Source organism: Leishmania martiniquensis, chromosome 19 (genome assembly GCF_017916325.1).
Source record: "Leishmania martiniquensis isolate LSCM1 chromosome 19, whole genome shotgun sequence".
In the NCBI taxonomy this organism is placed as follows: domain Eukaryota; phylum Euglenozoa; class Kinetoplastea; order Trypanosomatida; family Trypanosomatidae; genus Leishmania; species Leishmania martiniquensis.
The window spans coordinates 575,927-591,717 of NC_090154.1; the positions used below are offsets into that span (position 1 = coordinate 575,927).

Genomic DNA, 15,791 nt, shown 5'->3' on the forward strand with positions numbered 1-15,791 from the left:
TTGCCGAGTACCGGTGTCTGCCCCCCTTCCTCCCCCAGCCGCGCCTCGCAAAAACGGCCCATGGCTGCGGGGGGCCCCCAAAGCCACCGCGCCGGAGCGGTCTTTGACGGCGAGCAGGCTTGCGCCGCAGCGGTGGCGCGCATGGCGTCAGCGCGATTCGAGCGTGTCGGCGCCCTGGCGTATTGCGTGTGCGCCGCTGCTTCGCACCGCCGCGCGATGGAGCCTATGGTGGGCTGGGGCCTACGGTGGGGTTTCGGCCCCCGTGCCCAGCGAGCATTTAGTGGCCGGACTCAAGAAAGAAGTCCGCGCCTCACTTGCACCACGCCGACGCATCAGCAGGAAGCCACCTTCGCCTGTCGCCGCGACCCGTGGAATGGAGACGGCCCCTGCTTCGGCCCGTTCACCCGCCCGGGCGCCCGCGGGGGTCTTTCCCGCGGCGTGGAGGGGGGCCGGGGCGTTGCCTAAAAGTCCGGGGTTTCCGGGCGGGGCCCCCGCGCGGCGCGCGCCCGGCCAGGGCGGCGGCGGCGGCACCAAAAAAAAAGGGGCCGCCCGCCGGGAAAACGCCCCCCCCCGGATAGAAAAGGCGGAAACCCCTCACGGCGCGACCACTAGGCAACGCAGCCCGGACCCGCCCCGAGAGCGTTTTGCGCCCCCGACGCCCCTTTTGCCGGAGCATCGAAGGCCCAGCCATGAAAGGGCGCACGCCCGGGGCCGAAGGGCCGATACCCGATCAAGGGCGCGTTAGCCTATGGTTGGCGGCCTGGGCCTCGAAAAACCCTGGGGGCGCCCCTGGGCCAGAGAACCAAGAACGAGGCGGCGACAGCGGCGCACCCTCCGACCGCGCGGCGGCAATGCCCGTCACCCAGCGACAAAGGCAACCAGCCACCCCACACAGAAGCGCTTTACAACCTACTCCGATTCACAGGGTTGAAAGCGCACACCCCGCCGAGCCAGCCAGCCCCGATCCTCCTCAGATTTTGCCGGCCTGTGCAGCGGGACGCGGTCGTCAATGGAGGGCGTGCTGCCAACAGCGCCCGTCAGTAAAGCCCACGTGGGAGGAAGGAAGACCGTTTTCGTTTGCGCCACGAATACGCCGAGTATCGGTGAAAAGGCTCTCGTTTTGCGCCCCGCCCCGCCCCCCACCCCCACACACGACCCCACCCCCCTGGCGCGCCGAAGGCCCGCCCGGATATGGGCAAAGCCAAGCCGCACGGCCCCACAACTGCCCGGGCCACCACAAAAAAGGGGGCCGGAGAGCCCCCAGCCGCCCCCCGACCCCGCGCGCCCAATTTCCCCCGCCGGACCCACCCATTCAGCAACCCCTCTTTCCGCACAGCGCCAGCCCTTTTGACCAGAACGGGAGAGCACCCAGAAGCTGCGTGTACCATTGCCGCGGCTCTCCTCAGGAATAAGCGGCTCAGCACGCAGGAAACGTCTCCCCCTCCCCACAAATCCTTAGATACGGCGAAACCTTTTCCAGCAAAGAGCCGGCAACCCACCGAGAGCCCCCCGCAGCCCCAGCGTCTTTCGCGCGGCAAGCTCTGAGCAATGAAACCACGCCCATCAATCGTCCACCGACGGGGATTCTGCTTGGGGAAGTGTGGCTCGGTTTCCTCCAAAAACATTGCGTCACCCCCCCCACTCCAAATCAGGAATGCTTTGCGCCGCACATAATCTACGCGTGGCTGCGCCGGGAGGTAAAGCGGGCGATCCGGCTAGACATTTTGCGGTGGCGGTGTGGCGTTGCGGCTTGGGGGCCCTTACCGTTGGGCGCCGCCACCCCAAAAGCAAAGAAACCCCCCCCCAGAGGGGTTTTGTGCCCTTGGGCGTGCCACCCGTTTCACTTTCTTACAAAGGCCCGGGGCACCAAAAAGGGGCGCTAACCAAACCCCATTTTTTTGCTTGGGGGCCATTGGGGTTGGTTTCCGGAGGCGCGGCATTTTTTTTTTTAGACGACCCCACCCCCCACGGCGCGCGGAGGGCGCCCAGCAGCAAAGCAGCCGCCACAGACCACCACTTGGGATTTCCCAGCGGCCGGAGAAGAAACCGCATCCAAGACCCCTTCAAAACCGCGTTGCGCGGACCTTTTTTCCGACGAGAAGCCCGGCCGCGGGGCCTTCCCGCTATGGGAAGGGGCGCGCCCCAGCACCGCACCAAACCCGCAAACGCCTGGGAAAAGGCCCCCAGCCGCCGCCCCGGCAGCACGCCTTTCTTTTCCAGCAGGGCAGACAGAGTTTATTCACTGGCAAAAAGCCTCGACAGCTCGCCTGCTGCCGTCGTTTCCGCCGGGGTTTTCCCTAACAGGTCGCCCTGCGGTGCTCTGCCTTCCGCCCGCTCCCCGCACGCAAGGGTCCGTGGTAAATGAGCAAAAGCGCCACCACCAAAGCGGGCAGTAGCACCGCGCCCCACCCCTTGACAAACAGACAATTGAACAAAACCACAAGGATGTGACGATGAAGACTCCTACGCACGGTGCCGCGCTAAAAAACGAGAACTTTCAGCAGAAGGCCGGGCGCCTTTGGCAAGAAGCACCCGAGGCAGCAAAACGAAAAAAACGAGAAAACAAAGGGAAGGCGAGAGGAACCGCGGGACCCCGCGCAAGAATAAGCGGGGGTGAAAAACTCCCCGCCCCCCCCCGAGCCCTGTTTCTCCCCACAAAGCGCACCCCCCGCAGGCAAAATTTGACGGCTTTCAGCCTGGTGGGTGGCGAAGGCAATGTGCGACGCGCTTTGCGGAGCAACGGCCCTGCGGGAGAGGCTGTGGAAAAAGGCCCTTTCAGATGCACCCAAAGGCTAAGAGGGGCACGCGTAGTTGAGAAAACTGGCGGCCCACCAAATATCACGGCCCTTCGTGGAGGAAAGGGGGCTGGGAGCCAGCCAGCCCCATCGCAAGAAACCGCTTGAGGAAAAACCCCGCCATTTTTTCAAACCGGTCGAGCCAGAAGGTGTAAAAGATTCCCCGCCTCCATGCCGGGACGGGAGCCTGGGCACCCTGAAAAAGTTTTGGCGACGAGAGTGTCCTGCTCTCTTTGCGTCGGAAACTTTGAAAAGGCGGGGGGCGGTTTTATCGGTGGCTTTTGCTGGGAACAGGGGCCTTTGCCTCGAGCTTGGGGCGCCTGAGGGGCCTCAAAGGCGTGGGTGGCCTGGCGGCAGGTGGAGAAGGGCCCAAGACCCACGCCGCGGGCCCCAAAGCAGGCGGCGCGCCGGCCCCCCCCCCACCGGCAGGCCACGCGCCCGAAAGCCTGGCGAAAGACCGACTGCGCAAAGAACAAAGCCCAAGAACCCCAGGCCACCCCCAACCCACGCCAAGGCCCCGTGGCGAGAAATGTTGCGCCCCCCCTCGCCGGTAATCGCTTGTTTTGGCGCCGCCGCCACCAAACGTCCGCCCCCGCGCAGATAGCCTCGGGCCCTCGGCATGGCGATTTCGCAAAAACCCAGGAGCGCCAAAGTTTTTCGCCCTGCTTAAAGGCCGTTCCCTTTCCCCATGCTCTGGGGAATGAGCTTCCGTTGCGGAGGCTCGGTTTCTGCGGTCTGTGCTGAGGGCTTCGAAAACGCAGCTGCGAGAACGCCCTTTCTGCAGAGTTACCCGGGGACACTTTCTATCGAGTGTTTTGGGGCTGCCCAGAAGAGAGCGCGCCGGCCCAGGCGATGACCTAAGCCCCTTTTGGAAACCGGAAAAGTGTGCCCGAGCGCGCTGCTTTGAAGGAGCATTGTGTGTATGATAGTGCCGCGGAGCTTCTCAACTTTGACAGAGGCTTTTTTGCAGCACATCAATGTTTAAGCACTCCACTTCGCCATTTGAAATCTGTCCTTGGTACCAGATTGTTTTGGTTTTAGGGGGTCTAGTTTGCTATCAAATCAAAAATGCGTGTGATTCTTAAGGCTGCTTTCGGCAGCCCCCGGCGCCTTCCTTTGTTCGCCGCGCCATTGCCGTGCCCCGCCCGGACCCGCCTTTGAAGGGGCCGCCCCGCGGGCGCCAGCCGCCGCAAAAGCAAAGGCAAAATATGGAGGAAGGTCGCCACTGAGCCTGTGAATTGAACTGCGGTGGCGTGCTTTCTGCTTGCATTATTCTTTGCGGAAAGCCCCCATTTCTTTCCTGACACCCGCTGCTCCAGAGCGATCGGCGATATAATTGGTAAAGTCGCGCGCGCTTCCTTCAGGGCTTTTTCTTCCAGCAAAGACCCTTAGATCTTCAATCCCGGGGCCCGGCGCTTTCTCGAAAACAGAAAACCCCCATACGAACTTAGCAAAAGTTCACGTATCATCCCCTGAAAGCGGTGGAATGAAGAAGCGGCTGTGCTACTCAGCCTGGCGCCCCCACGGCCAGCATAGCGAGGCGCCAGGGCCCTGCTATTTATGGTATCTCTTTCTCGCGGATGGTCAAGGCGTGCTGTGGATAGAAGTACTTTCTGGAGGGGGGCGCTACCCCATCATGGCCTAAAACTTTCCCGGGCCTTCGGGCACCACAGCCCCCCACCACGGCAAACGCTTCCTCTTATTCGCTCGGTTATTCTACAGTGAAGATTCCACACCAACACCTTTGCTGTGCAAGCTCAAAGCCTGCCCAGCTAAGCAGAAAGCTATTAAGAGCCAGAAAAACAGGGCAAGATGCGTTTGTGCTACCCGAACACTGCGAGAGATGTGAAGTCCAGGCTTGTAGATGAGAATGCGAAAAGATTTTCGTGCCACTTTTCTACTAAAAGGTGGTGCCACTCCACCCTGCAATCCCCACCGTCTCTCCTGCACACGCATAAGTGCTCTGCACACAAACGGTGAATACCTGGCGAAGCAGCAAAGCCCTCTCGCCCTCCACGCCACCATCGCCTTTCACACGATAGTTTCGGGGGAAAAAACGTCTTTCCTATCTCTTAACGATGTCGAGCGACACCGCCACCATCAGGGAGAAGGCCATGTACCACGTGGAGGCCCTAAAAATGATGGCGGAGAAAGGCGCCATCACCGAGGAATGCTACCACGAGAGGGTGCAGTCGTCACCGGAAACCGCAGCGAAGAGAATCTGTCAGTCAGAGAGGCACAAGACTCCCAGCGAGGATGGCGAGGATCGTCATCGAAACACCCTCCAGTTCGAGACCGAGTGCGAGCTCTTCCCATGGAAAGCTAAGGCCCGCCTGGTCGAGCAGACGATGGGGCTGATCGGTATGGATAAGGAGCGGGAAGGGGCAGTGGAACGGCTTTGACAAGACTTCATTGCCCGCGCGCGCGAGCGATCGCTTACCCACGCAAAACGACGCAGGCGGCCTACACCATCTTCTCGGAGGACCCTCTCAGTGGCGTCATGGCATTCATCCACCTGTTTCTGCATATCCCAGGACCAGAGCTTATGATCTGCCACAGCTGGACTCTGGCGAAGCACCTGTACAGCGATAGGGCTGACCTCTATGGCGCAGCCGTCATGCAGTTGCAATACCCGCTGTTCCCGACAAGGGAACTGGACCCGCTCAATTACCAGCTGCTCCAGGCGCCAGCGACGAACGCGACCGGGGACACGGCATGCGAGGAGGCGAAGAGAGCGCTGAGCATTGTTTAAGGCGGCCACGCACCCATTTACGGTCCGGACGGACAGCAGATGGCGGCAGCCGACTACACAGCGCTGGAGCAACGGATGGACCAGCTCCAGAAGCAGATGGAGGCGTACGCCAAGCACTCGCAGCGGCAGAGCTAGCCACGAGAACCGCAGCAGCAGCCCGCACGGAAGAGCGGGGGGTACCGCAGCCGAGGGGCGCGCCAGCCGCCACCGCAGATCATGTGGCGTGGCGGTGGGGTGGAGCCCAACGAGCCGGCCAGCGCGGTACGGGACAACGCCGACCCAAGTACAAAAAACTGAGAAGGCCCTGCCGGAACGAAGACAGCGTCCTGAAGAAGGGCCGGCCCTCCACAGAGGAACTGTGGGGTGGGGACTTGCGCGCGGGGAAGACGTCCAACAGGGAACTGGACGCGATTCTTCAGCGCTACCTCCCACCAGGGAAAGCACTACCGTGTGACACGTTGGCTAACCTAACTCAGCAGCACATCGCGCGCATTCAGGACTTGGTGCGGAAGCACGGGGTCCTTTACTTTCCCCTTTTTATCCGGCACCACTGGATTGCGGGGGTGCTGACACGGGCCGAGGGTAAGCGCACCTACGCGCTCACGGTCTTTGATTCCGCCCCGTCGGACCCTGTACAACGCGACTTGCGTCGGGGTCTGCAGGCGATGTGGCCACGCCTTGCTATCCACAACGGATACTGCGCGAGACAGGCTCGCGGCAGTGAGGACTGTGGGCTGTACATGGTGGCGTCGTTCTTCTCCCACCACTACGCCTGCCCCATCGGCGATGCCTCCACCCTGCCGGGCCGACTGCGCCGCTTCCTCACCCGCGCTACGCGGGAGAGGATGTCCGCCGAGACCTTCACGGCGGCCATGCGGAAGGAGCTGGAGCAGCGGCCATCACCCGCCCCCCCATCCACCACGGCGCCCCGACAGGAGGAGCCAGAGCTGGAGGGCGGCCACGCGTCGAGTGTCGAGGAGCTGATAGAGGCGCACAACGCGGCCGCCACAGCCGCCGCGCGGCGCAAACTGTGCTACATGCTCACGGCATCGGCGCTCGCGAACTTCGCGGACGGCGCACACCGGTCCTTCGCCGTGGAGGCGATGTGCAGGCGCGCCAGAGCGTACGGATTCGATGCCGGCAAACCCGCCGACGTGGCGGACGCCCTGGTGCGCATGGGCTTCTCTGTGCACCCGTATGGAAAACCGACGCGCAACGGGAAGGCCCGCCTGCTGGACGAGTCCGCGCTGTCCGACACATCGAAGCACTTCCTGATCGTGCAGGGAGTCGCGCACGCTGGCCTGCCGCGGTGCCTCAGAGGAGACTGGGTGTTCCAACTCGGGGCGCGGTTCACAGGAACGGCGTCGGCGCGTGAGGGAGCATATGAGGGCCACTATGCGGTGACGGCGAAACCGCGCGAGGCGACGGTCGGCGTGTACACGGTGGCGCCTCCGCGGGCAGCCGAGGCAGCGGAGCAGGCAGAGGACTCGCGCACGTTGGCAGCGCCAACGGTCGGCCGGCAGGCCGCGGAAGCTGGTGCCCCGAGGGGCACCCACGCGAAGGACCCCTTCCTGGCGGACGCGGGGCGAGCAGAGGAGGACGGGCTGAGCACCACGCCGCCCGACACGGCGCCCGGAGAACTTCTCCATGAGCAGCACGCGGCGCTCTACGGAGAGACGGCGCTCCCCCTAAAAAACGGGGACGGCGGGCGAGCTGGGGGGCGCGCCTGCCCACGAGGGTGGTACATCTACCCGGACAGGCCCCCACACGTCAGCGCGGTGTCGCCGGAGGTCCGCGCGGGCCACATACGCTGGCTGCGAGAACTGCGGTCGATGCCGAGCGACCTGCTGGACTGCGACCTGGCAAAGGCGGTCATCCACCTGATCGTGCGAGCGGCTCGGGCGCGGAACTGGCAGTGGTCTACCATCTCCAAGGCCCTGGCGTCCGTCAAGGGCGCGCTGCTGAACCTCCCCCTGTACACAAACCAGGCGGACGGATACGATTTATCGACCTCACCGGAGTTCCGGGCGGCGGCCACCGCGGCGAGGCGCTTCGAGAGGGAGTCGGAGACGCACCCACCCGCCCCGCTGCGGGTGGAGGAGATGCGGAGGGCCTACAAGGAGCTCTGCCGCACCCACCCGCGCGCCGCGCTCTTCCTGAAGCTGGCGTGGCACTGCGCCGCACGAGCGGGCGACCTGGGGACACTCCTGACAAAGGACGTGCACATCTCCACACTCTCGGAGAGCTCGCCGACGGTCTCAGTGAGTATCACGATCCGCTATGGAAAGGGTGCGAGGTTCCGCGGGCCCTATGCGATAGGGACGCGATTGCAGCGAGAGGACGCGGCCCTGCTGCTGAAGCTGGTGAGGAGCCGAGGCCCAACGCAGCGCCTGTTTGCGGACGTGACGAGCCTCCGCGATCAGCTGCGAGCAGCGCTGCGCCGCGTGAACCCTGCGGCGGCCCTCCCGTCCATCCGGAAGGGCGCCGCCCGTTACCTGGCAGCGAACGGCGTATCCGAGGCGGGCCTCATGCGGATCACCGGCCACACGCGAGCGGACACGCTCAAGCGGTACCTGGGCTATGGCCTCCAGCAAACGAAGGAGGCCGTTGCCGTGCAGGAAAGCGCCGCGCAAGTCCTCCTAGGATTGGCCAGCTAGGATGGGAGGCACCGACGGCGAAGAGCCTGGGGGTGTCGGACGCGGAGCTGTATGCGGAGACGCGCCGCATGCAGGGGCTGCCACCGGTGGCGACGCTGCCCGACGCGCGGCAGTGGCCCCTGCACCTGAAGCACACCACGCCGCTGGACCTGGCGGCCGTGCGGGAAATGCCCACGGCGCACAGCCGCACGAAGCGGTTCCTGGAGCAGGCCATTGTGTGCATGTGACTGGCTGCTTTGGGGGCGCTGCTTCTTTTACCGCCGCGGGAAATTGGTAGCCGCGGTGACTATCCAGAGGTGGTTGGTAAGGGGCTTTTTTTTTTCGTAGCACCCAATTCGCACCCACCGGGGAGAAGATGGAGCGGAAGCACTAAGCGCGATGGGCGGGTGCGCCTGCGTGGGGGAAGGGAAGATCTTTGATTTAGGTCAAAAGCCTGGTGGCAGGGTAAGCAGGGTCCGCCAGCGAAGGAAAGAGGCGGCGGGCTGGCCCCCCCAACTTGGGGAAAGGGGGGGGGCTGCTCCGGCGCGTGAAACTAGTAGGGCGCCGAAAATTCACATCACTTTCTTTCCCCTCCCTATTTTTCCTTTTTCACAATAAAGACGCGCGGCAGACACCCCCTGCCGTTCGGGGTGGCGCGCTGGCCTTCGCCCTTGGGTTTTGGGTGGGGGGCTTCCTTCCTGTTGGCTTGTGGCTGGGTGGGCCTCTTTTTCCCAGGTGTTGCGGCTTCGCTGTCGGTGGTATGTCGCACGTTCTGCGTGAACAGCCTGCACTCACCCTTGGTGGTGTCCTTGAATAAAATGGGGATCCGTTTTGGCTCCTTAAAAAAAGCGGGTGCTGCCCTGGGTGGTGGTTGTGGGGGCTCTCACGGGTTTGCTTGGTCTGCGGCTGCTTTACCCGGGGGGGCGGGGGCCGCGTTCGCTTAATGGGGCTTTTGGGGTCGATCCGTGCAGGCCCTAGCCAAACGCCGCTGCAGCGGCTTTGATTTTATGTTAAATTCGTCCTCTTGGAGCCAGGGGCGCGGCCTAGGCGGCGTGAGTCTCAGACTTCCAGGCTCAGTAGCGGGGGCCTTGTCGTTGCGAGCTCTTTTGGTGGTGGTAAAAGGTGAGCGCTCGCAAATCGCGAGGTGGGTAACACGTTGGTGATAACTGGGGCCAAAAAACCGCTTTCAAACGTGGAACTTCGGTCGAAGCTCTCCAGTAACATTCGTGACGTGCACATATCTACCGCAGTAAAACCCGGGTTTGGGGTGGGGGGGTGGGGGGCTCTGCCGCGTGTTGCTCCCCTCCGCCCCTTCGCTTGCAAGACGTGGGCCTAGGCGCTTTCGCCCTTGTGTCGTCGCGGCGTTTGGGGCCACGGATGTGCTATTCGTCGTTTGGTTGTGCGGGTGTCTTTTGATTTTCGTGTGGTGTACCTCGCCCCGGGCAGCCCGCGCGGCATTTGCGCAGCTCCTTTCACTTGATTCCTATATTCCGGCACCTTGGTGTGAAATAGGCGCCTCGCCTCTGCATCTTTTTGCCGCGCTGGTGGGGTAAAAGGGCCTGGAATTTTTTCTGGGGATCTTAGGCTGACGCGTGAAACCCGGCCAATCACGAGGAAGACTTTCGCCTTGCAGTCTTTGGTCGTTTCTCTCCCTTCGGGTTCCTTTCATGAAAATGCCCTGTGCTTCCGCTCTCTTTTCCGACGCCCTGCTCCCCTCTGGGCCCGTGCTTTTGTGGGCCCTCAGCGGCGCCTTGGGTTTCGGCGCTGTTTTCTCATCTCCCGACTTTCCCCCGATAACAAGTACGGGCTTCAGCATAGTATCCTGGTTAGCGGGCTTTCCCGTCTTTTCGGGGGGGGGGGTGATCCCGGGCAGCCTTCCCCGTCGTTGCCAGCGCCGCGCCGCTTCTTTTTAGGGATAGGGCCAAGTGCGCATGAAGTGGGGAAAGCCAGGGCGCCTCATCGCGGCCCATGCCGGCGGCCAGGCCCCCTGCATGCCGCTGCGGTGGCGCGCATGGCGTCAGCGCGACTCGAGCGTGTCGCGTCCGGCCTTCGCTCTGCCCGCTGATGCGTGGAGACGCTGAGGGAGGCCTCGGGGAGAGGGACGCGTCACGTGGCGAGCAGGACGATGTGCAGGACAGAGCTTGAGGCAGAGGCCGTGCGCAGGCCGCCGTGTCGGCGCCCTGGCGTATTGCGTGTGCGCCGCTGCTTCGCACCGCCGCGCGATGGAGCCTATGAGGGGCTGCGTAGAATGAGGTTTACCCCTCACGCAGGATGTCCGCGGACACGTGGTCACGAAAGTGGTGATATATGCCTGCTATTATTTTTCCTGTGCTTCTTCCCCCTTTGGAGTTGATGGTGGATTCGCAGGTGCTCACACTGAAATGCTGACTGCATCTGGTTTGTTGATTGGTTTTGCGTTCGCGGCAAAGACCGCGGATGAGTCTTCCTCTTACATAGTAAACATTTGCGGCCATGACTCTGTTGGCCCACCTCTAGCACGAAGCATGAACACGGTGGAGGACGATTACGTTGAGCACCACGGAGTAGATAACCTTATTATTCCTCTCTCGGTCAGCGAGCCAAAGGAGACGAAAAGTCGCGACTACGCATATTCTGTAGATGTTGTTGTGCACACGCTTTTGATTAAGAAGTGCAGGCCTGGACATCACCTTTTCCAGCACCTGACGGAGAAGCTCGTGGCGCTCTCAATTGAGTGGGTTCAAAAAGAGTGTGGCGTGCAATTACTACTGAGGACTTGTAGAATCGCTGGTAACCCCTTTTATTTCTCAGACATTATTGACACATCTGAGTCGATGGCTGAGTTCGTGAAGCACGCCGCTGATCTGCTTCAAATGAAGTCAGCTAGCACCGAGTCCCGGGCGGAAGAAGACGAAAACATCCCAGACGCACTCAACTTGGCGAAGGCACAGGTGCCGGAGCGCAAACAACCGCTGATTCGTGAAGTGGTGCCAAGTCAAGCGATCAAAAAAGGGTTTTTGGTGGACGGAAATGCACGACTCTACGGTCCTGATGGCAGCTGTGAGGGTTCCGGCAAACGCCCGGATCCCTTGTCACATATTCCGCCATCGCTGAGAGAGAAATGCCGAATCATCGACACACGAAACATGGGGCAGCTTAGCGTTGTGCCGCCTAAAACACCAAACTCTGATGGCAAAGCTTCAAAGCCGCACTCGTCCAGCGCGCCCGGAACATCCAATGCCGGACCTCGAGGAAAAAACGAGGCCAACTGGAGTCGTTTCGTAATAGAGCGCACCGAAGGGAACCTAATCATTAGATTCTCGCTTCCCGAGAATGTGGTATCGCTTCGTGACATTGATCTCTCTGCGACAACAGGCACACTAGAGATTAATGGGAGTGTTACTCAGCTTCCGGTGCCAATCGTGGCGGATGAAGTGAGGGCCAAACTTGTCAAAGCCACGCGCACCTTGGTCGTTACATGCCCCATTGATGTATCATAAAAAATAAGAAGAGTGAATTAATGCGCCACTCAACTTCAGCAGCGTACTAGTAGGAGGATGCACTGCTATACTTGAAAACGAGGAGGGTCTCTCGTGGGGTAAAAAGCGGAATCCTATGTAACCCAACAAAGCTGCTGCATATTCATCAAGTCCATCACATCTGTTAAAGAAGGCATCTAAAATACTTCGAAACTACACTCTTTACATCTCTTATTATTCTTGCAGATGTCGGCTTTATGACTGCTACACAGTCCGGAACGCGGCGAGAGGAGACATTGTTAAACATGACTCAGCTCGTCCCTTTAGCTCTACTGCCCAGTGGAAAAAAGGTATATAGCGTTCGAGGGCAGCGATTTGAAGTGGACAGAGAGTATGATCTGCTCAAAGTTGTGGGATTTGGAGCATATGGCACTGTATGCTCGGCGGTCGTACACGGTTCCGGTGAGCGAGTGGCGATCAAGCGATTATCTCACGTATTGGGTGACCTTCGCGAAGGGAAACGAATCTTGCGGGAAATGGAGATAATGACATCGCTGAAACACAGTAATCTTATTCACCTTCACCGCTTCATTCGACCTCAGTCGAAGGAGACGTTTGAGGACATTTATTTGGTAATGGATCTTTACGACACGGATTTGAATCGTATAATACGAAGCCGACAGAAACTCACTGATGAGCATCTTCAGTATTTCATGATTCAAGCGTTCCGCGGATTACATTACCTCCACTCTGCCAAGGTGATGCACCGCGACCTGAAGCCGAGCAACTTGCTTGTAAATGCGGACTGTGCACTGGCAATCTGTGATTTTGGGATGGCTCGTGATGATCAAGTGATGAGCTCGTCGGATCTCACACAGTATGTCGTGACTCGTTGGTACAGGCCCCCCGAAGTACTCGGGATGGGATCTAATCAGTACACAAGTGCGGTAGATGTCTGGAGTCTTGGTTTGATTTTTGCGGAGCTGATGGTGGGCCGCACCTTGCTTCCGGGAAGCGATTATATTGGACAGCTAGTAATGATCGTCAACCTGCTAGGGTCCCCATCTATTGATGACATGGAGTTTCTAAGCTCAGAAGCAAAGGCATTTATTCTCTCTCAGCCACACCGGCTCGCTCTCCCCTTCAAAGATCTTTTCCCAATGGCCACCGAAGAAGCTGCCGACCTTCTGTCGAAGCTGCTAGTTTTCCATCCAGCGAGACGATTAACTGCGAAGCAAGTGATAGAGCATCCCTATTTTTCGAAATACAGAGACCCGGCAGAAGAGGCTGAGGCTCCTGATCCGTATGTGTGGAATCATCGTCATATAGAAACCAAGGAGCAGCTCCGTGAGCACCTATGGCGCGTTGTCGAAGCACATTCACAATCTTAACAAATAGGAAGCCGTTTCTCAGTGGACTTTTGCATGCATCAATCAAACCTGCCCGAATAAAAATGCCCGCTTGAAAGCCAGCCACTGGTGATGCATAATAGCTGTCTCTGAGGTCGATGATACGCTGCATTTCTTTTTCACCGACAACCAAAAGTCCACTCTTGTTTCCAGGCATTGAAAATCCCTTGTGGATGAGGCTTCGCAAAAAGAAAGAGAAGGAAAAAGAATTTTGATGAAGGGCAAACCAGCCCGGCACACATTACTCTCCTTTCTACACCTCTTCACTGTTTATGTGTTTATTATTATTATTTTTACTGCCCAAGAGTACATGATTACTTCAATCATTTATTCGCCGTTTTTGTCGATATCAAGAGATCGCTATCCTGCATTTTTATTCGCACACTCTGACTAACCGAGACTCATGAGACGCCCGCGCGAGCCGGCTCCAGGGGAGTGCTGTGGGAGCGGGTGTACTCGCTGCGTGTGGGATGTTTACTACGATGAGCTCGCCAGATTCGAAGAATTTATAGCAGGCGGGGGCGTTGAAGAGGAGGGATCTCAATCCTCAGAAGAGGAAGAAGCTGTTAATTATATTGGCTCGGTTGTAGTGAAGTACATTGATCCACCAACTCTCTCAAAATCAACTGTGGAATCTGCGGGTGATTGGGAGAGAGCCGAGATGAAAGCGCGCGACTTTTTCCCCATTGACAGGATTGAGCTAGTGGCGTGCAGCGCATCTCCGTTCTCTCCAACTGATCCAGGCATCAGTGTCGTCAACTTATTCACATCTGCAAACGGAAGACCGATGCTACCGGGCGACGTGGTGGAGGTGCTTGTGACTAACAGTCACGGTACACAGGATGCCGATGATGTGGAAAGGCTGTGCAGGGCGCTTCACCTCGATCCGTGCGCGTGGTGTGAGCTGCATCGCTCCGCATTTGTACCGGAAGACAACTTTCCTCCGTGGCTTCCGCTACAAAAGCCACTGACAATTGGGCAACTTTTGTCTCTATACGTCGATATAAGCAGTAGCAGCTACCTGCTTCATCAGAACTTTTTTCAGAGTCTTTTACGGATTCACCACGAGTCGAAGCCCCCCTCAGCGTCTTCGACTTCAACTACCTCGCCACCCGATCCCGAGAAGGTGAGGCTTCTCGAGGTGTGCGCGTCCTCTGATGTAGGCACCAAGCTGCTGCGGTCGCTGTCACAAAGCAGCGCCCCGCTTTGTTACCCTTCTCTTGTCGACATACTTGAAGTCTTCTCCTTTGTCAATATTTCACTCAGTCGTCTCCTTGAGGTCAGTGGACCACTACAGACGCGTAAATATAGTGTGGCAAAATGGATTCCTGACACGCTTCCACTAAGTCCGGTTCAGCTGTGCATGAGGGAGGTGTGTGCTCGACGCTGTGCAAACGTGTCTTCAGCGGCCGCCGTCAGCGCCGATGCTCAGCGTATCGCAGGTATGCTCAACAGGGCTGCTGCGAGCACCTCCACGGACAACAGCGACTTTTTCTTCGGTCATACATCCCATCCTCTGTGTTGTGCAGCACGCTCTACAACAGAGAGTGCAGCAGCTACGAGTCGGAGAGGCATGTACGTGAGCTTTTCTCTTTTTGGAGGCTCGTTCTTTGCCCAGCAGCTTCAGGCTGGATGCACAGCTCTGTGCAACCCTGCTCACGTCAAGAGCTTGCAGGGTCGACTTCTTCTTATCGGGTGTGGCACAGGGATTGCACCCTTAATTTCAGCTGTCACGCAGCTGATGCTTCGTCGCATTTCCTCAGCCCCTGGGAGTGCCCCCTTCCCGTGTTGGGTGTTCTACGGAGCGCGAACAAAGGCAGAGCTGCTGTATGATGAGACCCTCAAGGAAGCGCTGAGGACAGGCGCTATTGCCAAGTACGAGTATGCACTTTCGCGGGAGGAGGACAAGGGAAAGCACGGCAGGTATGTGACAGATCTTGTGAAGCGGAATCGGCTAATTTTCAGCGACGCCGTGGAAGGCACGAGCCAGGTATTCGTCTGCGGTCCCGCGAAGGCTCTCCAATCTGTTCGGCAGCTGTTCAAGTGCGACCTGCTCGCCAGGCCAGACGATGATGACAGTGTGCAGGAGCAACGACTGTTGTTGCTGGAGGATCGAGGACGACTAAACTTCAATATATGGAGTACTGGAAATATTTTTGAGTGATGGGTGCGCTCCCATCACTTTGCACGATCAACTACATGGGCGGGTGGTCAAGAGGCAAAAGGCAGACAAAGCAGTAAAACTTTCGGCGAATTAGTGTGCCTCTACGTGAATTTTGCCGATCCCCTCGTCGCGGCGCTCAGAGTCTGCTCGTCTGACTCAAGATGAGCCCTGGACTGATGCTTCCCATTTGCCCTGCAGAGTCTCTCTACTTTTGGTGTCGGACCCTTCTCTCGGACACAATGCGCATTTCTCACGCGCGTGTGCTCCCCAACTGTCGCCGCAGTGGAGGCGACGGTGTCCGTGAAGTTACAGCGTGGAACCAAGCTCATCGCTGAGGATACATCTTGCGGGTGTAATCTCTAAGGGGTCGGGTACAAAAAGGTAAGGGGTGCTATTGATCTGAGCGAGCGACTCGAAGACATGCCGCTTGACTCTGACGAGAGGTGCGCGGGTGTTTTCCTCACTATGCCATATGATGGCAAACCGCAAGGGGGTCAGTGCTGGTGGCATCGCATCCAACAACCCATCACCATATTTCGCGTGGCTGAAGGCTGGACTCTGGTCTTCCAAGACTCTT

At 59.1% G+C, this 15,791-nt stretch overlaps 4 protein-coding genes across 4 annotated transcripts; all 4 read left to right on the plus strand.

The window, feature by feature from the left end:
* Window positions 1-6,287: 6,287 nt before the first annotated feature.
* LSCM1_06321 (uncharacterized protein) lies at window positions 6,288-8,204 on the plus strand (the record flags this gene model as incomplete). The annotated part of the gene is made up of 1 exon (XM_067323752.1): window positions 6,288-8,204. The coding sequence occupies one exon, from the start codon at window positions 6,288-6,290 to the stop codon at window positions 8,202-8,204; it is 1,917 nt and encodes a 638-aa protein (XP_067179381.1).
* A 2,360-nt stretch (window positions 8,205-10,564) lies between these two features.
* Window positions 10,565-11,662, plus strand: LSCM1_06322 (uncharacterized protein; the record flags this gene model as incomplete). The annotated part of the gene is made up of 1 exon (XM_067323753.1): window positions 10,565-11,662. One exon carries the CDS (start codon window positions 10,565-10,567, stop codon window positions 11,660-11,662), a length of 1,098 nt encoding a protein of 365 aa, XP_067179382.1.
* Window positions 11,663-11,946: 284 nt separating this feature from the next.
* LSCM1_06323 (uncharacterized protein) lies at window positions 11,947-13,032 on the plus strand (the record flags this gene model as incomplete). The annotated part of the gene is made up of 1 exon (XM_067323754.1): window positions 11,947-13,032. One exon carries the CDS (start codon window positions 11,947-11,949, stop codon window positions 13,030-13,032), a length of 1,086 nt encoding a protein of 361 aa, XP_067179383.1.
* Window positions 13,033-13,453: 421 nt separating this feature from the next.
* Window positions 13,454-15,214, plus strand: LSCM1_06324 (uncharacterized protein; the record flags this gene model as incomplete). Its single annotated transcript, XM_067323755.1, has 1 exon — window positions 13,454-15,214. The coding sequence occupies one exon, from the start codon at window positions 13,454-13,456 to the stop codon at window positions 15,212-15,214; it is 1,761 nt and encodes a 586-aa protein (XP_067179384.1).
* Window positions 15,215-15,791: the final 577 nt, after the last annotated feature.